The 25,499-nt window shown below is 39.1% G+C and overlaps 1 protein-coding gene across 1 annotated transcript; it reads right to left on the bottom strand.

Moving 5' to 3' along the window:
- Window positions 1-1,602: 1,602 nt before the first annotated feature.
- On the bottom strand, window positions 1,603-24,342 carry RIOK3 (RIO kinase 3). Its single transcript, XM_036760406.1, has 13 exons — window positions 24,022-24,342; window positions 14,877-14,995; window positions 13,690-13,835; window positions 13,489-13,596; window positions 13,122-13,231; window positions 12,340-12,483; window positions 11,462-11,589; window positions 8,021-8,218; window positions 6,776-6,935; window positions 5,383-5,463; window positions 5,198-5,287; window positions 4,604-4,711; window positions 1,603-3,309 (listed from the first exon to the last, which is right to left on the bottom strand). Exons 1-13 carry the CDS (start codon window positions 24,082-24,084, stop codon window positions 3,202-3,204), a joined length of 1,563 nt encoding a protein of 520 aa, XP_036616301.1. The 5' UTR covers window positions 24,085-24,342; the 3' UTR covers window positions 1,603-3,201.
- Window positions 24,343-25,499: the final 1,157 nt, after the last annotated feature.

The following is a 25,499-nucleotide window of genomic DNA, read 5'->3' as shown; positions in this document are numbered from 1 at the left end:
ACCTCACAGTTTCAAAGGATTTAAAATCAAACACACTGCTCAGCTCAATAAAGTGATGGCCTGGGGCAGCTAGGTGGCACAGTGAGTAGTGCACTGGCTCTGGAGTCAGGAGAACCCAAGTTCAAATGCGACCTGATGCTTGACAGATGTACTAGCTGTGTGACCTTGGGCAAGTCACTTAACCCCAACTGCCTGCAAAAAATTTAATAAATAAATAAATAGATGGCCCAAATGCAGAGTGAAGCTTATGTTCTTTTCCCTTTTTTGGACAAGGCCAATGTGGGAATGTTTATGACTATACCTACTTGTAATGGGTTCTGTTTTTATCAGGTGAGGGAGAAGGGTTTGGAGAAAATTTGGAACTGAAACATTTTTTTGAAAGTATGTTTTTTTTTAAAAATGCCCATGGACTAACTTGGCATTATCTGTTCTTGTTGAAGATACGTTCTCTTTAAGTGATACTTCTCTCTACACTCACAATCCATTCACATCTTAGCAGTAATTCTAGAGTTTTGATAATGCTATATAAATATTAGCTATAATCATGATCGTGCTTGTAGACATTTGCCGATCTCTATGCCTGACACACAGCAGGTGCTAGACATCGGGGCAGAGCAACATCTACCAGTTCTGTCGGGACCCTCTGATGGAGTTTCCCAGGGCCAGTATCTCGGAACTCAGTGAGGGCATGTTGCTCTAACACGTCCTTTGACCGTTTTTTATTCATTTCTTCAGTTGAGCAGAGAAAACAGAAGCTAAAAAATGCTGTTTTGCTTTCTCATTGCTATGTTGCTGGTTTCCCTCTTACTCAACATAGATAAAAAATGTCCTTTTTGGTGTCTTTCATGTTCATCACCAGCCTCGGCTTCTCCCATGCTTTGGTATTCTTGCTTCTATTACAGAACCTGCCATTCCTTGGCATTGGTTACCTGCCCTCCTGTCTTAATAGGTTAGTCCAAGTGATCCCTGTGAATCCATACTCATGTCTTTAGACAGTTCCATTTTTTTCCTAGGAACCATTTCTTCTTATATTTTGAAATTTTTATTTTTTGAGGGCTTCCCATTCTTTTTGGGATGAATTCCCTCTATACATTTTCAAGGAGTGGGATTACCCCTTTCCATTCTCTGAGCCTTTTGAAAGCTGCTCTCCCCTCAATTAAGACTAGTTTGTCAGACACCAACTTTGCTTGTCCAAGGAAGTCTCTACCTACGGCTTACATTTTAACAACTAGTTCCTCCTTGTTGGACATTAAAGATTTTCCTATAGTGTTTTCTATTAAAGTGGGGCAAAATGGCCTAGTTTACATGTTTATAGCATGTTCATTTGTGTTTCAGGTCATCATACAACTCCTTGGTTTAGTCAGTCCATTAAGTATTCACTTACCTATCTTCCTCTTCTTATGCAAAAATATTTCTTTTCCCTCTAGAGAAGGGGAAAATCTTGCAATTTAATGTAAACTAAATTATTTACTTAATAATGAAATACAAATCTGAAGAGATGAGAAACTGTCAATTAGCCCCCTACCCACCCTTGTTTTTGCAGAGGAAACAAATGGGCATCTGGGAAAAGTTGTAAGAAGGACCCACACGAAAGAACTGCCATCGAATGAATTTTTTTAATTTTTAAAAAAAGAGCACTTTCCACAGCACACTGCAAGAATGTCACACAGCAATGGTTTGCTGCTCTTTGTAAAACAGGGTATGTTATAAAACCAAAAACTTTTAAATGTTAAAGGTTTTCAAAATTAGATAGTTCTCTTAATTTATTACAATGCATTAAATAACCAGTCATCTTAAAACCCTCGTCAAGAGTAGTAAGAACATGTTTCAGAAGTAATGAATTAGCTATCAAAGACTGCATCTCTCTAGAATTCGGCAAAAAGAAACAGAATTTCTTTTACCAAGAAGGAAAAAGGAATCATTAGGTTCATCTTTCAAATGTAGTAGAATTTTCAAGTCTAAATATTTAGATTTTTACTTTTTATTTCTAGAAAAATTTAATTTGTGTTAACACAGAACCAATATGGGTTTTTAGAAGGTGTTCCAATTTTACCTAAGTTCTGAGAAAATAGCAAAGATGCAGTTAATGAACTTCATTGTTAGCCCAGGTATACAATCAATTTTCTAAGAATCTGAAATTAGTCAGTGCTGTTCTGTTAAAACTGAGGTCAAATAGTCTGTCTTAGTTTATGTAAATTGTGGTACCCCTGAGTTGCATTATACCTAGTTTACTGATATGATTACTTCCAACTGTCTTCCAGCCAGCTTGCTTAGAGCCACTTCAAATAAGTGGCTGCCTTTCAACTTCACACAGTTACAAGTTAGCAAAGTGTAAAATGTACTATATTTTTAAAATAAAAATTTCACCAAAATATGTAAAACATGGTTAAATCTCAAATTCTGTCATCTCAAGTAATTTAAATTTTAGTTCTAAGTGTAAAATGCAGGTACATTATCCTTATCAAATGAAGCCTAAAAGTAGAAAAATCGGAAGTTAAGAAATTCATAAAACATTCAAGTTGTACCTCTCAGATAGAATCTGACTTGGAACTATTCAGCAACCTATGATGCCGTGCCTTGAACAGGGATGGGCCTTAATCAGATTTTCAGCTGTACTAATAAAGGACACATGGCTAATGCCTCTTTCATACAAGTCATTCCAAAACATTTTTCATGCATCCAAGACCCACACTTCTCTTTAGAATCATGGGCAAGTACTTCATTTGGGGAAGAAAAATTGAGAAATACTGACTTCTGTAAGATGTTCTAGAGAGGAAGATAGCCAACATGGAAAAGTAAGGGAAGAAAAAGAAAATTCTACTAAAACTCTTTTCCAAATATAGCTGTCCTTTCTTCATACTTAGAAATGTTACCTAAATTTAAAAAAATATGCACCAAAACACTTATGCCCTGAATCATGCAAAAATCATGTCTACTTCAGCTACACTAACCTAATGCAGCTGAAGAATTAAATTAGCCCAATCGTATAGTAAGAGGTAGTGACATTCTATTCTTACAGTGCCACGCTAAAAATCCCACACATCTGGCACATGGGTCACAATGAAAAAACACACAGAAGCACCATTGCACACTCCTCGTGTTTCCTTTTTTTGGTATTTCAAGTCACCCACAATTCCACTTGCCACTGGCAGGTGACAATCACCACTGCACCAACATAGTTAGAGGCAGCAAGTGTTGGTGTTATTCATCACATATTATTGGTGGGCCTCCGTCATCTTTTAGAAATGAAGCAGACTTCCTTCCATTCTTCTGAACATGATCTTCATTCATCTTCTCCAAAGCTTCTATCTACAAAATTAAAATTTCAAACAGAAAACAGACTTGTTAAAACACCACATTTGATGTTACAGTTCAAAACTACAAACACTTCAGACAGGCCAGCATTTATGTAGAGTCAATTCTAACTCACACCTAATTATAAGATAGTAAAGGCAGGGGGAGGAGTGGGTAACTGGGCTCAGCACTTCTTACACTGTGGGTCATGACCCCATATGGGGTCTATAAAAATTTGGCAACAAGGTTTCTGAATGCACAATGACCAAAAATTAATTCAAAATCAAACTTGTAATTAATCCTGTGTTGCAGCACAGAATTTCACTGCAGCTTTGGTTCTGAACACAAAGCTTGTGCACTGTGCTCTGAGCATACTGTTGTGCCACACAATGCCAGCAAACGCTGTGCATCTGCTTCTGGGCCTGGTTTCAGGTCCACAGAACAAGATGCCCCCATGCTGGGTACCCCAAACCTTCTTTCCCCAGCTCCCAACCCCTGATTTCCTGCCTCCTTTGGTATATTGTCTTCCCACATTAGAGTGTAAGTTCTTTGAGGGCTTAACTGTTTCCCCTGCACTTAGCGGTCTGGCACATAGCAGGCACTTAATGTTTATTGGATTAGAACAGAATGACAAATTATTTCTAATGGGGAAATCTGGAGGGGTAGTTGGTTTCTGAGGAAAGTTGTTTTAGACACACAAAGCTTGAAAAGCCAGTGGCAGCCAAGGACATGATTTAGCAGGCAGCTAAAAATACTGAAAATTAGGGTATAGGGAAGGGTTGGATATGTCCATTTCAATCAACTGCATAAAGGAACAGATTCAGCAGAGGGAAGAGAAAATGGGTTGTGTTCTGATTCAACCTTAAGAGTGTTAAGCACATAGTAGGTACACAAACATTTGTTGGACAAAGAACAGGGGGCTGAAGACTAAATCTTAGGGCATAAATAATTTAGGGGGCAGAAAGAAGGGAAGTAGGAAGAGGGAAGGGTAAATATAGTATCCTAGAAGCTTTAAGGGGAAAAGAGTTTCAAGGAAAGGATATTTACCAGTAGCATCATATATCACTGCCACCTATGTTTTGGTCATTTTAGTTTCTCAAGAGAGCATGTGAGGAAGATGATTTAAAAAAAAAACCTGTAGATTTCAGACATCATCTTATCAAGTCCCCTCAGGAGGAAATGAAATTCCAATTTTTGTTACTTGTTAGAGATCTTGAGTGAAGGTTTTAAATTATCTAGGGCTTTTAAATATCTGTTCTGCCCATCTACTATTATGACAAGTAATTGCACAGTCGTTGAAAACACTCACCTCAGCCAGGAAATCAACTTCATTATCTGCTGTTATGTTTAAGCCTGACACAGCATTGAAGAGGTCTCGTTCACCGAGGGCTTCACTTACCCCTCCCTTCTGAAAAAACTAGTAAACAAAGTACAAGGTCAATCTCCAAACTATTAAAATCATTTTTTTTCCAAGATGAACAAGTTGGGTATAATATACCTTCGCACTACAACTGTAATAGTAGTGTATTATTCAAGCCATAATATACTATAAAAAGTTAATTTTCTTTAGGCCTTACTTAAATCTTTTTTCTTTCTCCTCTAAAATACTTAGACACGTTACCTCCTTCCATAAACTATTAAGCCAAGTTTAACAAACATAAAAACTTTGCTTTTCCTGATCCTTGTTTGAGTTCAAAACCACTCCAACTAAGTAGCATGACTTTGACTGAATTGACTTATTCAACAACTGAGTCTGTATCAGGTGAACAGAACTAGTCCACCTCTAGGCCTGAGAGGAATATATTACCCCTTTTAAAATGCTCTATGATTATATTAGTGATGAACAACCCTCTCCTTTAACCTTAACCTAAGTCTCACTTGGGACACACCACTTAATTCTCACCTGCGATACATTCCTGCAATCTCGAAACAAGAACTCCAGACCATGAGGATGGGTTGGCTCCACAGATTGACTAACGTCAATCAACCAGACCTAGTTCAAAGGCAAGGCACAAACTGATTTACTCATCTACACCAAGTTTCTGTTACAATTGTGCAAATGACATTAATGGACTATGAACTTCTCACCTTCCCGGCGTGCCACAGCATGTTGTACTCACTCAAATCAGCATGGACGAGGCTGCACTCCTTGTACAACTGCTGCATCATCTGTGGGGGAAGGACAAGCACTTAGGGAAAGTGCCAAATCATCTCTTTAACTAAATGAAGGCAAAATAATTCTGACAACACTTTAATGTTGCTTATTGTTCTGGCATTTTTCAGTCAGGTCTGACTCTTCATGACCCCATTTGGGGTTTTCTTGGTAGAGATGCTGGAGTGTCTGCCATTTCCTTCTCCAGCTCATTTAACAGACTGAGGAACTGAGGCAAACAGGGTTAAGTGACTTGTCCAGGGTCATACAACTAGTAAGTGTCTGAAGCCAGATTTGAACTTAGGAAGAAGAGTCTTCCTAACTTCAGACCCATTCCATTTCCCAAGTGTGGTAGGTACAATATCCTAAATCTCTACCCACAATCCCATCCAAGTTAGGCTAATTTTTCTTTTAAAAGTATTGAGACCATTCTCAAGTCTTGATTGGCTTAAGGGACCAAAGGCTCAAGCTGTTGACATCTCTCCTGGTCACTTGAGAACAAGGCAGCAATAAAAAGTTCCAAGAATTCTGTCTCAGGCATTTGGCTGGTTGATCTCTTAGGGAAACTCGGGCAAGGGAACTTTCTTCAGTTGAATCAATTCAGGGTGTCCTCAATGCTGTTCCCTGTTGAATATCCTCCTCCTGCTATAGCTAAGTAAGACTTTCTATTAACTCTTGCATGATCTCTTGGTATTTCATTTTGTTCCAGTATTGAACCTAATCTAACAGGTGACTGGCCTGAGTCAAACCCAGCCCAGATCATGGGACATGCAAAAATAAAAAAGCCCCGCCCTTACCATCTAGTTAGAAGAGTAATTAATGTTCCCTCTTACCTATCCCCTAGCTAGCGTTTTTTAAAGACATATTTGCCAAGGGGGAAAAATCTTTGGTATTACAAAACAATTTAAAGTACCCTTTCTAAAAGTATCTAGAAAAGTAAAAATATTTTTTTTATTTTTGGGCTATAGCACTTACGGTGTAAAAATAAAGGAATGAGACACCACATTTATATATATATTACACACACATACACACACGCACACATACACACACACACACACGGTAATAATAAATATTATTTGGTTAAGTTTGAGGGATAGAATGAATACCAAATTATCAAATCTCATGTTTCTCCAATGATACTAACGCTATTGGTAGAAAGAAAATGTAAAACCACCCCAGGTATTCATTTATCCAACTATTTGGAAACATACACATGTATCACTCCAGATATATGAGCAGAAAACTCCCTCAAAACTACAGTGTATCATTAGTATGTCATCTCAAAACCTGGAAAATGTAGAAATATAAGAGGAAATTTCAACTTACATGGAGGGTTTGATAGTAGGCCTCTTTCATATCTTCACTACTGAGTTTTACTTCCTTTAGTTTGGGAGCTGGGACTTGATCTTTGCCAATGAAAGACATGACCAAAATGTGTTTCTTTAGCATTACGACTTCTGGGCAAGAGATACCAGCCTTCTGCATTCTGAATATGGGGGAAAAATCATCAAGGGCAGTGTTTTAAAAAAAAAAATCAGACAACTATTATCTCAGCAAAAATGTATTTAAAAAACCCTTCTGCTTAGTATTTATCAGCTTGTGCCTCTATAAATTTTATCTTGTAATTTTTGCATTTAAGTAAATATATACTTCAGATCAATCTTTTTTTCTGGGAGAGAGAAGGTAGGGCAGTTGGGGTTAAGTGACTTGCCCAAGGTCACACAACTAGTAAACGTGTAAAGTATCTGAGGCCAAATTTGAACTCAGGTCCTCCTGACTCCAGGGCCGGTGCTCTACTCACTGCACCACCTAGCTGTTCCTAAATATATACTTCAAAAAGCAAAAACAAGTCACAATAACATGACAAGAAGTCATCATGAAACATATTACAATTACTTGAGATCTATTATAACTTGTAAACTGCTCTGAGAAGCAGCAGAAAGAACTGTCAACAGAGGAGGGCCCTCATTCTCCCTCTGGCACAAAACTCGCTGTATGATCTAATGCAGGTCACTGAACCTCTCGGAGCTCTAGTTTTCCTAGCTGTAAAATAAGGGAGCTGGATCCATGATCTCCAAGGTTTAATCCACCTCTAAATTGTTCACTAAAACATAAATATGAATTATAAATACAGTGAAAATTAAAACTAGCAAAATAAAAATATTCTGTCATAAAAGTTTACAAATAGTTTGTATTCCATGTAACAAAAGTTTAAGAAAATCTTCAGTATCTAATTGGGTACCAATGTAAATGAAAACTGATTACTTAGCCTGTAGAAAAGGAAGCAAAATTTTTAAAAATAGCTCAGTGATACAAAAGAATTTATATATGAGGGGGAAAATGCCCAGTTGCTTTGCATTTTCTCTAGGCAAAGAGAAAATGTTTTTCATTTTAGTATTGGGAATATTATAATAAAAGAGGAAAACATTTCACTGTGGTATTTAAAAACTCGTGTTATGAAGAGAGATCAAGAAGTTTCCTTATCTGGTAGTCTTTAAATTGACAGTTAGGATACCTAAAACAATAGTGACAGACACCCAAGATCCCTTTTGGCCTTTTGATTTTCTGTACCTTGTTAGATTGTGCATTTCTTTTTCTGCCCACATACGGATGATCTTTCGTGGATTCAACTTACTGAAGCGATCTTTAAATCTGAAATCATCCTTAATGTATTTGTCACGATTCTTGAATTCATTAAGAGTTGTTTTAAATACCTTTAGGGCACATTCTGCAGGTATAACCTTACTATCTTCTTTCCCATCTTCCATGCTGATATATAAAGGGGAAAAAAAGCTAAGTCAGTGAATGGTTCCAGATCTTAAGTATGGCCTTTTCTAACTGAATATTCTAAGATGCCAAGTCTTTGAGCAGAACAGAACTTCAAAAGAACATTCGTATTTTGAGAAACCATAAAACTTTTTTCTCAAAAAAGGTCCACAAATCTTGAATCATGAAAGCTGTGTTTTTAATAGACAATTTTCACTTGGATGACAATAATTTTTCAGCAGGGCTCAGTAATACAATTTTCCCCTTAATGGTTCTGGTGATAAACTCAAGAAACAAATAAATGATGTTTTAAAAAGAGGCTAGATTCTCATATGTTTGTAGAGTAGGTGTGATAGATATAAAGTAAGATGACAACAAAATGACCTTTCATGGTATTTTCCAAGTCTCTGATTATATGAGCAACTCATTATTTGGTGTACCTAAAACTGACAATCTGGGCCCCCTCAAGTCCATTATCATCAGACTGGTAAAGTGGAAGACACTGTAAACCTGTGTATATTGATTTCAGAATGGCCCAAAGTTTCTCATGATGTCTTTGCAAGAAAGTATGGAAAATGTGGCTTGGGTAACAGTCTAGTTACATGATTAGGTGAAAGGAAAATTCAAATGAGTGAAAGCCAGTTGAATAAAATCCTCATTCCCTGTGACTCCTCAGGCTAAAAACATCTCCTAGCTACCTCTCCTCTATATCTATCCCCTTGACGACTTACTTTTAAAATTTGTATCTCCGCGACTTAGCACAGTAAAGGCCTGATACATGTAGTAAGCCTTTAATATGGTTTTTAAAAATCCATTAATGGCTGAATAATTGTAACCAATGGTGTGCTAGAATACTCTGTATTTTGCCCTAAGCTGGTCAATTCTTCTGCCAGCTACTTCTATAAAGACAAAAGGTAGCATGTAACAATGGCCTAAAAATTCAAAATCTTGCACTTAAGACTGATAATGAACTAGTCTGTTTTGAGAAGTCATGAAAATAGCTCCCATGAAAAACAACTTGGCTGACTACCAGATCAGTCAGTATGAGGTGACATTGTGATGGGCTGCTAAAAAAGCTTGTTCTATCTCACATTTAACATAACAAATGGAGTAACTGTCACTGATCTGCCATGGTAACACCATGCCAGAAGCATTCTGAGCGTTACATTTTAAGAGAATTTCACCATCAGAGAGCCAACAGTCTGGGAACATGTGGTATGAGAAGCTGTTAAAAGAACTGGGAAAGTTAGACTTAAGAAATGCCATAATCAGGTGAAATAAGTGAGGTGGTGATGAGAGGGAAAGAAGAGAAAATGACAGCTGTTGCCTTCATATATTGGAAGGGTGTGTGTGAGTGAAATATGGATAAACTTACCTTATGGGCCTTTAGAAATGCTAAGTGTCACCTTCATGCTTCACTGGTATTGTTCCCTTACCTGGAAGGCCCAACACTTCTGTGTTTTCCTGTCCATTTTTCTATTTTTGAGGTCAAATTCCCTCTCCTCTTCCATCAACTCTTCTTCCTCAAGTCTCACAATACTTAAACTCTATATCATTGGATTCAAAAGTTTTTAGATTATACTGAGCCTCACACTCATTCCCTCCAATCGTATTAAAATGTAATTGGAAAATGCTTAACAAACTATATTAAACTATAATACAGACTGTTAATTTGTCAATATGCAGCACCCACAGGGATCTGTTTCAACTGAGTTTGGCACCACTGATTTATACCATTCTTTTAATTACACTACACTTATCTCTCTTAACAACTGTTAAGATAATTATAGTCATCAGTTAAAAAGGAACCAAAAGCTCTACAGATTATCTCTTGCAGGACTATAAGCTCCTCAGTGACTGGATTTTCGATACCTGAACTCTTTCATCCAATTAAACACTTTTTATGCATAATCTTCTAAAAAGGTTGTCTCAGTAGTAGTGTCTTCAACTTCAAGGGCTAAGCCCCTATCTTATTTCTTCTGTGTCTTCAATAGCACCTATTGTGGTAATTGCTTTAAAAAGACTGACTGGCCAATCTGGGAATATAAGCCAGCATGCCCCTTGTGTTTAATCTTTCTCTTCTCTTCAACGTGAAAACTAAGTATTCCGGGCCTCTGTTCATTCTGAAAAAGGCAATATATTGGGGGGCAGAGGAGGAGCCCAGCAGCCATATACCAGAATCCTAGCATATCCCCTCTACCTCTTGCTCTGAGAGCAGTAATCAAATCAACACTACCTTCCTCTGGAAAGAGACTTTATGGACAGCCCTTTTTTCCTATCCACCATCTTTGCTACTTCCCAAACCATAACTCCCTTCCCTGGTTACTTCTCTCCTCTGTGCTATCTCCCCTATTAGAATGCAAGCTTACTGAGGTGAGAGACTGTCTTATTTTTGTATTGTATACCTAGCACTTAACCCTCTACAATCCATCATTATCAGATAAGTTTTATCTGCCTCTCCTAGGCGTCATCCAATTTATAGCCAACTTACTCTTCCAAAACTACTCTACTCTTTCCCACACCACAGGGGTAAAAGCATGCTCTAAGCCAATGCATCTTAAAATGAAGATATGTTGAAAGCTGATCCACACATATCAAATAGCTCAATATTAGTACCTCCTTCTATCTTCTGCCCTGACAACACTTTCCTGGAATGGAACAAAAGCCTCCTACAATTTATACTTTTGCCCCCATTCCCCACCTCAAGAATCACAGAAGTTCTCAGTAGTCACCTTCCCCATTTAGACTCCAGTCTCTCCTCCATCCCCCAAAGGGCAATCTTGTATTCGACCAGGATTTATCAGATTTGCAAATCTCTCTGCAGCTTTTATTTTTGCTTCATGTGAGGTTCTGGGGTATATATATGTACATATATGTGTGTATATATGTAATATATAGCTTAATCAAGTCAGAAAAATTTTCTAGCAAGTATTATAAACTAAAAGATTTTTATATTAACAGGCTTTCAAACATTTCTCTTTGCTTCAGTTACAAAAAGATAGTTTGTTATAAACATGTTGTTTAAAAAGGGATTCCTCTACTTTTAAATTCTACTTCAATGCATCATCATAACATGAAAGTGACCCTGGAATCTCAAAGGCCCTGCCACATTGAGCAAATAGAAGTATTAAAATACAGAGAGTATAGCTATGTAAATAACCAGTACTATGGGGGCTGGGGGGGGGGGAGAGGAGAGAAGGTGTCCTCGACTAATTCTCTTTAAATTAGAGTATTTTGTTTATTTACCTCCCTCCATATGCATGAAAGACAACAGATTCCTTTCCTGTACTAATACAGCCAGTGATAGTTTCCAGCATTCCAGAATTGACCATCTTGTACATAAGTAAACGTGTTTTAGGATCTACTGCTTTTTCCTGTAAAAGTAAAGAATTACACATGGAAAAGATTACTCAACCCCACAAACATACACACATCAAAAAAGTGGAAATATTTTCATACTCTTTCGAGTATGGTTTAGACTTTTCTCTCTCCCATATTTGGATGACAGGTTTGGTTATTTAATTTTCTTGCTACTTAAATGTATCTCTAATGTAACGAATATGTACTACTAAAGTTTAATTACAAATATAAAGAAAAAGCATTAATCAAATAAATCTTTTTTTGAATGAAAAATCCTGGAATATTTATCAGCATATAAACTATATATTTTGCTTTAATTATGAACATGTAAAAATTACAGTAATATGGAATAATAATCTAGAGAGTTAAGTGATTTTTAAAAATTATTTGCAGTTTGGATTTGAAAGGCTCAATCTTTTTTAAAAAAATTTTAGTCCTTTGATTTCGTTCACATAGAGAACAATAGTGAGCAAACTCCCTTCACCAATTCAAATTGGCATCAGCTCGGCAACTCAGAGAGTCTTAAGAGTTGCCTGGGGCGTTGAGAAGTTAAATGACTTGCCCAGGTTCACACAGCCAATATGTGTCAGAGGCAGTAAGCGAACTAAGCTCTTCTTGAATCAAGAGACAAGTTCTATCTACTATGATATGCTGCCTCTCCTATTAAAAGATACTACCAAAAAAAGAGTAAATATTCTAAAACCAAAGTGAAGTATTTAGGCTATGTCTTTTCACCAAAGACACAAGAATTTGAGAACACTTACTGCTGTAGAATGTTCCTTTTTCTCATGGACACGGGCACTCCGACGTTCCTCTGAGTAGGCATGTTGTTTTAAAGCATTAAAGACTTGATTTGGTAGTTTTAAATCCATCCCAATTCCATCTCCTACCTGGAATCCAGGTGCAAACTACCAATAAAAATTTAAGACGTTATTTTTGTTATACTACATTATAAAGGGGATTACTAAGTTCAGCCCTAACTATTAAGGACTAACTAGTAAGATAGAAGACCTAAATAATACAAACATTTCTTACATTTTTTACTTATAGATTTTATAGAAATATCTGCATGGTACTAGAATTTACAAGATATTAGAATCCATAGATATTACACATAAAGAAAGTAGTATTCACTTACTAACAACTATAATAATTGTTTCCAGAAGAACAAACACTAAGATGAAACTGGTTTTCAAACTGAAAAGCTTAAGGTATAGAATTATCTACCAAGATACTTGTGATCCCTTATCTTAAGCAATAAATGTATCATTTTGATCTAAAGTTCCCTGAAATTCTCATTTGCATTCAAGTTTTTGCAAAAGTTTCTTCTGTCACTTGAAGTGTTTTTGAAGGAAAAATTAAACTTTTCCCATTAAGTATTCTATATTTCTTCTTATTCAATTAAACATGCTTTTAGAACATGGCACCTGTTTTTTTTTTTGATGGCTTGACAGTTAAGAATGGCATTTACATTTTTAAACACAATTGGCCTGGAGACCATAGCTTTATGACCCATGGCCCATATGACACATATTCCATAACTTACATTTTCCATTCGTGCTGTATTCTTTCTTCCACATACTACTTCATCATGTTTGGTGGTAATATCTTTTCCTTTTCCAATAAAACCCTTTTTGGGAGTAGGAACAGGTTTAGCTATAGGTGACCAAGGCAAGGGAAACAAATAATGAACAATAATAACCTGTGATATTCAACATTTTAAAGCTAAAAGGCAGGCAAACTAAATGGCAAATTTTCAGTTACTCATTTTTGGTTCGTGAATCCAATGACAAAACATAAAATTGCTAAAAAATAAAGAGAGAGAGAGAAGCGAAAAGGAGGTCTCTCCCTCCTCCCTCTCCACTGATGATCTTCTACTCTCAATATACACAAAGTGAATATAGACCCGGTACCTGCTCTGTAGGGATCATGGCGAGTGTCCTGCCAGTCAACTTCATCTTCAGAGCTATCGCTGTCCTCATAAGGATGCACCATTCGATAGTTTTCAAAGGAAATGGAAACTTAAAGACACAAAACATTTGAAGATTTATTTAGTAAAATGTTGTATGCATTTTCTACCAGCCAATGGAGTTCATACAACAGGAGAACAGTACCTTTGCTATCGCCATTGAATTTCTTTTCTTCACGCCGAAGCTGGGCATCATATTCTCTGTCAAACTCCATCTGTAGCATCTGGGCCAGCATTAGATCACTTGAAGTATCAATATTTTCTCCAGTAACAAATGGTCCTTCAGAAACACTATCCAAAACAAGAAAATGTAAAACTCATAAAATCCTTTAAGTAACAAAGATGATCAAATGGTCCACTGTCCACAGGAAAACCATTTTCCAGGACATAGTGAGCAATGGTGAAGGGTTATATGTAACTATTTATGTACAGTTATCCCTTCCACATCACAGGGGTTAGGGGTGTGGTACCCCTGCGATCTAGAAAATCCACGTAAAATTTTTTGGCCCTCCCTTCCTACCAGAAGTCTGAATTTTTTCTTTTCCTTTTATGGGGTGTTTACAGTACCTTATTATAAAATATGGGTTGATATTATACAATACTATGCATATATTTTATGCACGTCTGAGTTTCTAAACTTTTTCATCATCTGCTGGCCTTCACATGTTATCTGCAGCTTCTGTAAAACTCCCCCAAAATTCCCATTTAATTTCTTATGCCGGACTTCAACATATCAAAGCCATGACAGGGAAAGTTGAGATGTGGAAGGGATAACTGCATTACTACTCCCAGTTCTCCTTGTGACCAATGACATACATGGAAGAGATAGCTAGTCAGGTTTGGGAGTGAAATGATGGAACAAAAAGCAAAATGGTCCATATGGAAATCCAAAGAAGTGGCAGCTTCACTAGTCCCCTACTCATAAAGAGAAACATTGAGAAACAGATATACATACATTTTGGCCATAATTTGGCTCTACTTCACTAGTCAGTATTTAAAACTACTTTTTAGAAAAAGAAGCTGATTTTACTCAATAAGATAAAGTCTAAAAAGAATTGTTCACATAGTCAGAGATTTAAAGCTGGAAGGCACACAGGCACACGCATGTACACATAGTCCAACTCTTTCATTTTACAGAAGAAAGAGATGAGGCCCCCCCCAAAACGGCTCTGCTTAGTGCTTAGAATGGTGCTTGGCACACAGTAAGTGATTAATAAATGCTTGCTTACCTCCTAAGTTTACATAGGTAGAAGGGTAGAGCAAGAATGTGAACCTAGGTCCTTTAAGATTTAAACCACTAGAAAATTAGTGTTCTTAGCAAATTGTACTTACGCAACAGCTTCTGGAAAAGCAGCGGCTTCATCTTCTAATTGTAGCTCTTTAGCTAACTGTTCACTCATTACATCAGCCAAGGAACATGATATTGTATTTTGAGGGGTGCCCCAAGGACACTATAAGACAAATAAAAATTTAATTATGTTTTACAATTTGTAACTTAGCTTTCTGTTTCTATATCCTAGTACATTTTGCCAAGCAACACCAAATGTAGATTTATATCTTACAGACTAAAGAACATTCATATTTAATAACAGATGAAATTAAGCACCTGAGTTCAAAAGCAAAATATTGTCTCTTAAAAATCAATTACGAGGTGGAAATGGTAGCACATAATGTAATCCCTGTTACTGGAGTGCCTGATGGTAGTGGAACATTTGAACCTCAGAGTTCTTAACTCCCGTAGACTATGCCAATTGAGTGTTTTCACTGAGTCCATCATCAATATGATGAACAGGGGAACCTAAAGTAGCCCAGGTTAGTCAAAGCTTCTGTGCCAACAGATACAGAAACTGGAGTACCAGAGTGGCCAATGCACTTCCAGACTGAGCAAAATAAGGAGACCTAATTTCAAATCAATTATAATATTCAGGGAAAAGGAAGAATGCCAAATATCGTAAACAAATATACACTATCGCAACAGCTCTTCAAAAAAGAGACACTTGTAGTTCTTGATGGCTGTACCATCACTGTAACCTGTAAAGCTCTCATTTCCCACCTACCTGTACTCCTTTGTACTCCACTATGCTCCCAGGAATGTCATCATCAGGAATCTTATTATCCTGCAAGTATATCACCTCTCCAGTACCCTCAGTACCCTCTTCCTCTCTGACTGGGTTCTGTGAAACAAAAAGCTCCTCCCCAAACCATGTAAGAAGGGAACCCAGGTCAACCATCTCTTCATTTTTTTTTTCATTTGTTTTATTTAATATTTTTAGTTTTCAGCATTGATTTTCAGAGGAGTTTGAACTACAAATTTTCTCCCCATTTCTACCCTCCCCCCACCACGCCAAGACGGCATATATTCTGACTGTCTCGTTCCCCAGTCAGCCCTCCCTTCTGTCACCCCACTCCCCCCCATCCCCTTTTCCCTTACTTTCTTGTAGGGCAAGATAGATTTCTATGCCCCATTGCCTATATGTCTTATTTCCTAGTTGCATACAAAAACTTTTTTTTTTAACATCTGCTTTTAAAACTTTGAGTTCCAAATTCTCTCCCCTCTTCCTTTCCCACGCACCCTCCCTAAGAAGGCAAGCAATTCAACATAGGCCACATGTGTATCATTATGTAAAACCCTTCCACAATACTTATGTTGTGAAAGACTAACTATATTTTGCTCCTTCCTATCCTATCCTGATTTGTTCAATTTTCTCCCTTGACCCTGTCCCTTTTCAAAAGTATTTGCTTTTGATTACCTCCTCCCCTTATCTACCCTCCCTTCTATCATCCCCCCCCCTTTTTATCTCCTTCGTCCTTCTTCCCTGTGGGGTAAGATACCCAATTGAGTGTGTATGTTATTCCCTCCTCAGATCAAATCTGATGACGGCAAGATTCACTCATTCCCCCTCACCTGCCCCCTCCTCCCTTTCTACAGAACTGCTTTTTCTTGCCACTTTTATGCGAGATAATTTACCCCATTCTATCTCTCCATTTCTCCCTCTCTCAACCCTTAATTTGATCTTATATTTTTAGATATCATCCCTTCATATTCAACTCACCCTGTGCCCTATGTCATATCTATATCTATATCTGTATTCCCTTCAGATACGCCAATACTGAGGTCTCATGAATTATATACATCATCTTTCCATGTAGGAATGTAAACAAAACAGTTCAACTTTAGTAAGTCCCTTATGATTTCTCTTTCTTGTTTACCTTTTCCTGCTTCTCTTGATTCTTGTGTTTGAAAGTCAGTGTACATATTAGGTATTTAATAAATGTTTATTGACTGACATGCCCATTTTATCTTAGAAGCCTTATTCAGCTCTGGTCTTTTCACTGACAAAGCTCAAAAGTCCTCTATTTTATTGAAAATCCATATTTTGCCTTGGAGCATGATACTCAGTTTTGCTGGGTAGGTGATTCTTGGTTTTAATCCTAGCTCCATTGACCTCCAGAATATTGTATTCCAAGCCCTTCGATCCCTTAATGTAGAAGCTGTTAGATCTTGTATTATCCTGATTGTGTTTCCACAATACTCAAATTGTTTCTTTCTGGTTGCTTGCAATATTTTCTCCTTGACCTGGAAACCCTGGAATTTGGCGACAACATTCCTAAGAGTTTTCCTTTTGGGATCTTTTTGAGGAGGTGATCGGTGGATTCTTTCAATTTCTATTTTACCCTCTGGCTCTAGAATATCAGGGCAGTTCTCCTTGATAATTTCTGGAAAGATGATATCTAGGCTCTTTTTTTTTTGATCATGGCTTTCAGGTAGTCCAATAATTTTTAAATTATCTCTCCTGGATCTATTTTCCAGGTCAGTGGTTTTTCCAATGAGATATTTCACATTGTCTTCCATTTTTTCATTCCTTTGGTTCTGTTTTATAATATCTTGGTTTCTCCTAAAGTCACTAGCTTCCACTTGCTCCAATCTAATTTTTAAGGTAGTATTTTCTTCAGTGGTCTTTTGGACCTCTTTTTACATTTGGCTGATTCTGCCTTTCAAAGCATTCTTCTCCTCATTGGCTTTTTGGAGCTCTTTTGCCATTTAATTTAGTCTATGTTTTAAGGTGTTTTACTTCAGTATTTCTTTGGGTTGCCTTTAGCAAGTCACTGACTTGTTTTTCATTATTTTCTTGCATCACTCTCATTTCTCTTCCCAATTTTTTCTCTACTTCTCTAACTTGCTTTTCCAAATCCTTTTTGAGCTCTTCCCTGGCCTGAGACCAGTTCATGTTTTTCTTGGAGGCTTTTGTTGTAGGCTCTTTGACTTTGTTGACTTCTTCTGGCTGTATGTTTTGGTCATCTTTGTCACCAAAGAAAAGATTCCAAAGTCTGAGTCTGAATCTCAGTCCGTTTTCACTGCCTACCCATGTTCCCAGCCAACTACTTGACCTTTGAGTTTTTCGTCAGGGTATTGTAGCGTAGAGAATACTTTGTCCCAAGCTTGAGGGGCTGTGTGGTTGTTTTCAGAGCTTCTTCTACCCAGCAAGCTCTGCCATACCAGCACTCCCCCTCCCCCAAGAACCACCAACCTGGACTTCCACTGAGATCTAAGCAGGCTCTGCAGTCCTGTTCAGATCTGCCACTTAATTCCTCCCACCAGGTGGGCCTGGGGTCAGAAGCAACTGCAGCTGTAGTTCTCTCGCTGCACCACCTCCACTGCCCCCTGGATGGTGGCCAAATCAGTGAACTCCTTTCGCTCTGTCCCCGCAGCTTTTTCCCATTAACCTTTTCTGTTGTCTTTGGTGTTTGTGGGTTGAGAAGTCTGGTAACTGCCACAGCTCACTGATTCAGGGCTCTAGGGCCTGTTCTGCTTGGCTCCTGGTCTGGTTGGTCCAGCACAGCCCACACTGGGCTCTGCTTCCCTCCTCTCCCAGGTCTGTGTGATAGACCGTCCAGGCTGTCCTGGGCTGGAGCCCTGCTTCCCTCTGCTATTCTGTGGGTTCTGCAGTTCTAGAATTTGTTCAGAGCCATTTTTATGGGTGTTTGGAGGGTCCTGGGGGAGAGCTTTAGGCCAGTCCCTGCTTTCCAGCTGCCATCTTGGCCCCCTGCCCCCCCATCTCTTCATTTTCTACCTGGCTAGGAATCTCTGAACCTTTTCCTCATGCTCTCAGGCAGGTACCCTCCTCTTCCGACCCCTCCTTTAGGCTTCCTTTTGTGTACTGTCTTCACCTATTAAACTGTAAGCTCCTTGAGGGTAGGAACTGTCTTTTCTTTTTTCTCCAGATTTGTGTTCCCCAGCGCTTAGCATAGTGTACATATTAGATACTTAATAAATGTTTATTGACTGATGTGCCCATTTTATCTTAGAAGCCTAAATCTACCCCTGCAATTTCTACTCATTATTCTTAATTCTGCCCTTTGAGGCCAAGGAGGGTAAGTCTAATACTCATTCTATATAACAGCCCTTCAAACACTTTAAAGAGCTCTCATCAGCAATCATCATCGCACCCCCACCCCTGGTCAAGTCTCTTATCTAGGCTAAGCATGACCATTTCCTTTAACCAGTCCTCTTATGGCATGATTTTGAGTCCTTTACTCTCTTAGTCATCGTTCCCTGGTCACTTTCCAGCACATCAATGTCTTTCCTAAAATGTGGTACCAAGCCATAACTGAACAGAACATTCCATAGAGTAAAGCAGAGAGGGACTATTACTTTTTGTAGTGAGTAAGAATGGAGGACTTGGAGGCAAGAAAATCTGTTCAAATCCTACCTCAGACACTTACTGGGCAAGTCATTTGACCTCAATGAATCTCAGTTTCCTCATCTGTAATACAGGAATAAGAAAAGTGCCTACCTCCCAGGGTTGTTGTGAGAATCAAATACGATAAGGTAAGTACAGCTCTTTGCAAACTTTAAAGCGCTATGTAAGTGCTACTACCGTCACTGCCACTGCTACTCCTCCACCCCCCACTCCCAAATAACCATGTCTCTCTTTAATGCAGCCTAAGATCATGTTAGCCTTTCTGCCTGCCTCTATCACACTTTTAACTCATTTTGAGCCTCAAGCTCCCTAAGATCTGTTTCAGACAAACTGCTATCTTGATACATTTCCTCCATTCTTGCTAAATATCATTTTATTAGATTCTGGCCGATGCGGTAGCCTGTCAAGACCTTTTTGGATCCAGACTCTAATGTAGGGGGATTCTTAAGCTATGGTCCACAGATTTGAATTGATTTCAAGGGGCCTATGACCCTGGATGGAAAAAAAGATTACACCTTCATTTCCACCAACTTCTAACTGAAATTTAGCATTTCTTCCAAGTATGAAAAAACATGATTACAAGAAATGGTCAATAGCTTCACTAGACTACCAAAAAGGTCTGTGACACACAAGAAGGTTATGAACCCCTAAGTTAATGTGCCACCTCAACAAATGATAAATTTCTCAGGAGTAAGAAAATATATAAATACACCTATATGTACATACATAAAATCAGTCAAGTTGTTACCCTCAGCTCTTTATGTCCCAAACTAAACTCATCTTTCCTGGACTCTATCCCTATAATTGGCTCTTCATATTTGAAGCTCTAGAGTGAATCACATCCGACACCCTGGAAGTGATCTAACTCTGGATCTAACAAGTATTTTCTGAACTTCAATAATCTTTTAAGAGAATCCCATGCCCAACAACTGGCAAATAGCTAAACAAGCTGTGGTATATGATTGTAATGGAATATTATTGTGCTATAAAAAACGACAAGCAGGATGATTTCAGAAAAACCTAGAAAGACTTACATGAACTGAGGCATAGTGAACAGAACCAGAATGTTGTACATAGTAACAGCAATTGTGAATGACAGCTATTCTCAGCAATACAGTGATCCAAGACAATCCCAAAGGACTAATGATGAAGCACATTATCTGCCCCCAGAGAAAAAAACTGACATTGAAGAATACAGACTGAAGCATGCTACTTTTCACTTTCATTTTTTTCCCTTTTATTCAAGTCTTCTTGTACAAAATGACTAATATGGAAATATTTTACATAACTGCCCATGTATAACCTATATCTGATTGCTTACTGTTTAAGGCGGGGGGGGGGGGGGGGGAGGAATAGAATTTGGAACTCAAAACTTAAAAAAAAAAAAAAGAGCAAGAATCCTCTTTCTCCTCTTTCTCAAAGGACCCCAGGCTCCTCTGCCTTTGGCACTAGGGTTTTCACCTTTTAAGGCTGTACTCTGCTCACATCTCTAAACCCAGGCCATCTTGCTATCAGCTCTGCCGCTGCTATCCTGCTTCTTCTCATCTGGCCTAGCATGGTCCAAACTAAGCCTCCAGGAGATACGTCCCAAATCCCCACAAACAATTCTTCACATGCCATCCAGTTGCCTTCTGACACGCTTCTCCTCGGCCAGGTAGCACACCTTTCTTCATTACTCATATCCTGATATATAATGTTAAGGTTTTGTTAATAATACACGTCGTCTTTGTTCCTTCTCCATCACAACCATCTAGAACATATAGCCCAGGGGTGGGCAAGTTGCCTTCAGCCTTGAGGCCGCAGGTTCCCCACCCTGGCTCTTTGTGACGGGATGACACAGTCTCACAGTCTAATCGCCATTCTACCCCTCATCAAGATTCATCTTCAAAAACCAACAATTTAATTAGATCCCCTGCAATAGCTACCTACTACCCAAGTATGAGTCAACAACTTAACGCAACTATTAAGACAGATGATTTAGGTGGGATTTCCAGGCTGGTTTCCATGGCATTGTTTGTTTTTGACATTGTTTTCTCTCTTCTGGTGCTTTCAGACATGTCTAGAAACTCACTTCTCTCATTCTTACAGTTAGCTGACTACCAACTAATTCTGCTCAAGAATAATCAAGACATTAGCTTATAGACCTAAGAGGGTTATTGATGTTTTTAAGGGGACTTGGGACATCACCAAAGGCCAAGGGTGGGCCTATGGGATCAAATTTAAACTCAAACTAGCATTCATAGGCATGCACAAACTGACTTCCCCCTACCTTTCCGAGTTTATCTAATAATACCAGTATATCTAGAATGTGCTGCCTCTTTCTAGTCCCTCACTTCCTTCAAAGTTCAATTCAAACACCATCTGCCTCGAATGAGGGCTTTCCTGATCTCCCTCCCCGCACCCTGTTAGCGCTTCTCCCCCAAATTAACTTTGTACAGACTCATATAAATGTACATGTTGTTTCCCACAACAGAATGCAAGCTCGAGACCAAGGGTTGTTAAATATTTGCCTCTGTATTCCTAGTACCGGGCCCTTAATAGTCATTTAAATAAATACATGATTTAGCAAATATTCTACAAAAATCTCTCTTGCAAAAATCTTCCAAACAGCCAAGCTTACTGCTTCAATTGTTTCTAAACTTACTAAATGCATTCCTACCATTAAGCATAAAGTTCCTCCTTGCTAAGAAATATTCTTCCTACTCATCAAAGGGCAAGGGTTATATTTTACTGCGGACCGACCATCTTTTACCATAGTACCTAAGCACTCGAACAGACACAGACTAAAATGTAATTTTGTAGATGTCACCAGAGACAAACCCAAATACATTCTCTCTACCCATTTTATACAACTTATAAAATAACATTTGCTCTAAAACTGAGACCAAACTTTATTAACACTACCATATGCTGATTATTTTTCAACTCAATAACTTACCAAAAGAAACACACAAAATTAATTAACACATACTTAATCTTATACAGAGATTACACAACAAAGGAACTTCTGCTCTGGGGCCCCTGCTCTTCTAAATCACTTTCAGGAAAACCCTCCATCACAATTTTTCATTTTACTTCTTCCGGTACCTATCTCCTCCATAGCCTCACCAACTATCTTGTTGGCTTGTACCTTTCCTTTCCTCTAGCCCACCAGGTCTGGAATTATAAAAAGAATTAATTCTGCCAGGGTTGCTGGATCGGGTTGTGTCGACATACTCTCTGTGGCTCAACTCACCACCCCTGTAACTTTGTGGACCAAAGTGCTCTTCTCTGGACACAATTTCCCTAGTTTTGTTGTGCCCCTCTCATTCATTAGAATGAGGGAGCCAATAGCACAACTTCAAAAAGCAGGAACCGTCTGCTTTTGATTTGTATCAACAATTGCTTAGCAGGAAGCAAGAGGTGCTCAATAAATGCTTTTTCAGTCATTCAAGCTCACACATGATACACTGGTATAATACCTCTTTCTTCCAAACACAGGAAAGTATTTTTTATGTAAAATACAATATTTGAAAGGATTAAGTGTTTATTTTTTCTTTGTATTACTTAAATGACAATAAATGCTTTCCTGGAAAATGTAAAGTCATGAAAGACTAAAAATACCATGTAGTATCACTTTTATAACTACTAGGGTCCTTGATGAACAGGTCCAGATACCTAACATAAAACTCTATTAGTCAGCAAACAAAAAAACTGACAGTTTAGATGAAGCTAAGGTAATTCTCATTAAAGAACTTCTATAGGCACTTTAATGAATACAAACTTATTTTCTTTAAATTCATCTGTAGCTAAATGTTTTTTTTAAACAAATAATTATCCCCCTTTCAGGAAAACATGTAACCTACGGTTCCATATAAGATCCTCTAAAAGACAACCCACTCAAGGTGAAAAAAAAAAAAAAAGCAACTTCTGAAACCAGAATTTTTATTTTGTATATTCGGAACCATAATTTGTTGGCAACAAAATCCCAGGAACAAAAGTAAGTTTCAGCAAACTAAAACACTGTAAATACCCACACACACACGCACGCACGCACACCCCACAACCAATATGAGGGCAGAATGAAATGGTGATTCATTCTCCTATACAATGATTCGCTCTTGGCTTATAAGCACTTCTGACAACGGATCACGAACAGAGGAAATACGAAATGTTAAGGATTAGGTTTCAGCTTATAAGAAAAGGAGACAAATGATGTTGAAAACTAAATGAAGAAAAGCTCAGTACTCCTTCGGCGCTGGATGGGGAAAGCCTAGTTCTACCTTTACCACTTCGACGTTTAAAGAGAATTGGGAGGGCCCCTTACACCCGCAAGGAGGAGGAGGGTAGGAAGAATTCTAGCAACCGCTGGCCACTACAAACATCAAACCGCCAACCCTCGGGAGAGTTGGTCTATAATAACCAACAGTTCCAACTCCTTTTTCAAAAAGACACAATGGAGGGGGTAGCGATCACCGAGAGCTTCGAAAAGGTAAAGTAGAGAAGGCCCAGAAGCCATCGCTCCACGATTTGGAAGAGAGGAAAAAGCCTCCCCAGGACAGAACTCGAGGACCCGCGGGATCTCGTTTTTCTCTCCGCTCCCCCACCCCGCCCCCTCTCCTATCCCGACGAGGAAGCCCCTCCCCCATTAGCCTCCTCGCTTTTCTAAGGACCAAGGACCGCCCCCCCCCCCCAAACCTCCGCTCGATTCAAGCTCTCAGAGCCTCGAAGGAGGGACCGTTGTCTCTGGGAGGGCCGTCCCCGCTATCCCCAGGCCTACCCTCTCCGCCCCTCACCTTGTTTGGCCCCCAAGCCGATCCCGGCCTGGGCTCAGGAGTGGTGACACCGACCAGATCCATCTGCAAGGGACACACGTACAGAGAAGCGAGCGGAAGAATGGAAGAGCGAGCACCGTAGAGGTCTAGGACGAGGAGGCGGAGACGGCGGAGAGACCCGTTCAAGACGACGGCAGCGAGAGCCGGGGGCGGAGGTGACAGATGGCGACGGCGGAGTCCGGAACTGAACCTCTTCTCTTCCGCCCTCACCCCGGCGACGATCGATTCCCATTGGCCCTCCCTCCCAGAGGTTCCGCTTGCGTCAGCTCGCCTTTCCGCCCCACCCACTCAGGGGCGTGACCTCACTTCCGGCTTAGACTGAGCTGAGTGCGTTCTCTTTCGGGCTGTTTTTGAGTCCCCAGGACAGTCTTGGGGGAGGGGAAACGGGTACTGGGGGGGAAGGGTGTGTCGACTTGGCAGCTGCGGCGTGATGCCATCGTCCTCGTTCTCCCCGCAGATTCCTGGGGAGGGATGTTAGTGACACCATTGGACCTGGCCAAGCCACCCACTGAAACTGACCTGAAATTGATCCGTGACTCAACGCTGTCTCATTTATCTCAGTATTGATTCGAGTTAAAAATGGGCCTTAGGAGAGGGTCAGGTGGAGCTTTGGAGGTGATTGGTAGAACACTTTAAAAATATTCAGAGGGACTAGAGTTGAACTGTGGCTAAGTGTAAGTCTGCATTTTGCCAGGGTAACCATTAAACTCTTAGCATGTCCTAACCAGAATTCATTCAGTTCCTTGCTAACCCCACTGCTCCAGACTATTTCACTTTAAGGTGCCACTCTCAAGGCATCCAGGTTCTTGACCTAAAAAGTCATCCTTTGCCCTCCCCAGTGGAAAAGAACAATGAATTTAGAATCAGAAATCCCGGGTTCAAGTCATTTGATTATACATCCAAGTTCTTGCACTTGCTATCCATGTGATTTTGGGCAAGTCATTTAACCTCAAGGGGATTACAGGATGACCCTTAAGGTCCCACCGGTTCTGAAATCATGAAACTTTCCTCTTGTCTCAGTAACCAATCTGTTGCCAAGTCTTGATTCTACCTCCATACTATCTCTTGAACAGGTCCTTCGATATCCTCAGTTCAAGCCTTCTCAACTCTCATGAGGAATATTGCAATATCCTCCTGGTTTGGGCTGCCTATATACAAACTCTTCTCTTCAATCTGACTAACACATAGCTGCCAAATCAATATTCTAAACACTAGTCCTTCCCTTCTAAAAAAGCCCAAGTGGCTTCCAATTGTCTCATAAGATACAAACTCCTCCACCTGGCATTTGCAAATCTCCGCAATCTGGCCTCCAACCTTATTTCATATTGTTCCCCTTCCGACTTTATAATCTTAATCAAATTGATTTCTAATCCATGTCTAGTCCAATCTAACTGATTAATTCTAATCAAACTGGCCTGCTTCCGGCTTCACTTTCCATG

Source organism: Trichosurus vulpecula, chromosome 1, assembly GCF_011100635.1.
Source record: "Trichosurus vulpecula isolate mTriVul1 chromosome 1, mTriVul1.pri, whole genome shotgun sequence".
NCBI classification, from domain to species: Eukaryota; Metazoa; Chordata; class Mammalia; order Diprotodontia; family Phalangeridae; genus Trichosurus; species Trichosurus vulpecula.
The sequence above is the reverse complement of the archived record's forward strand: the minus strand, read 5'-3'. Positions and strand labels throughout refer to the sequence as shown.

Coding starts and splice junctions, on each gene's coding strand:
- RIOK3 (XM_036760406.1), bottom strand. CDS start 24,084: ATGGATCTGGTCGGTGTCACCACTCCTGAGCCCAGGCCGGGATCGGCT. Junction 13,232..13,488: donor CCATGATCCCTACAGAGCAG/GTACCGGGTCTA, acceptor GGTCACCTATAG/CTAAACCTGTTCCTACTCCC. Junction 12,484..13,121: donor ATACAGCACGAATGGAAAAT/GTAAGTTATGGA, acceptor TTTTATTGGTAG/TTTGCACCTGGATTCCAGGT.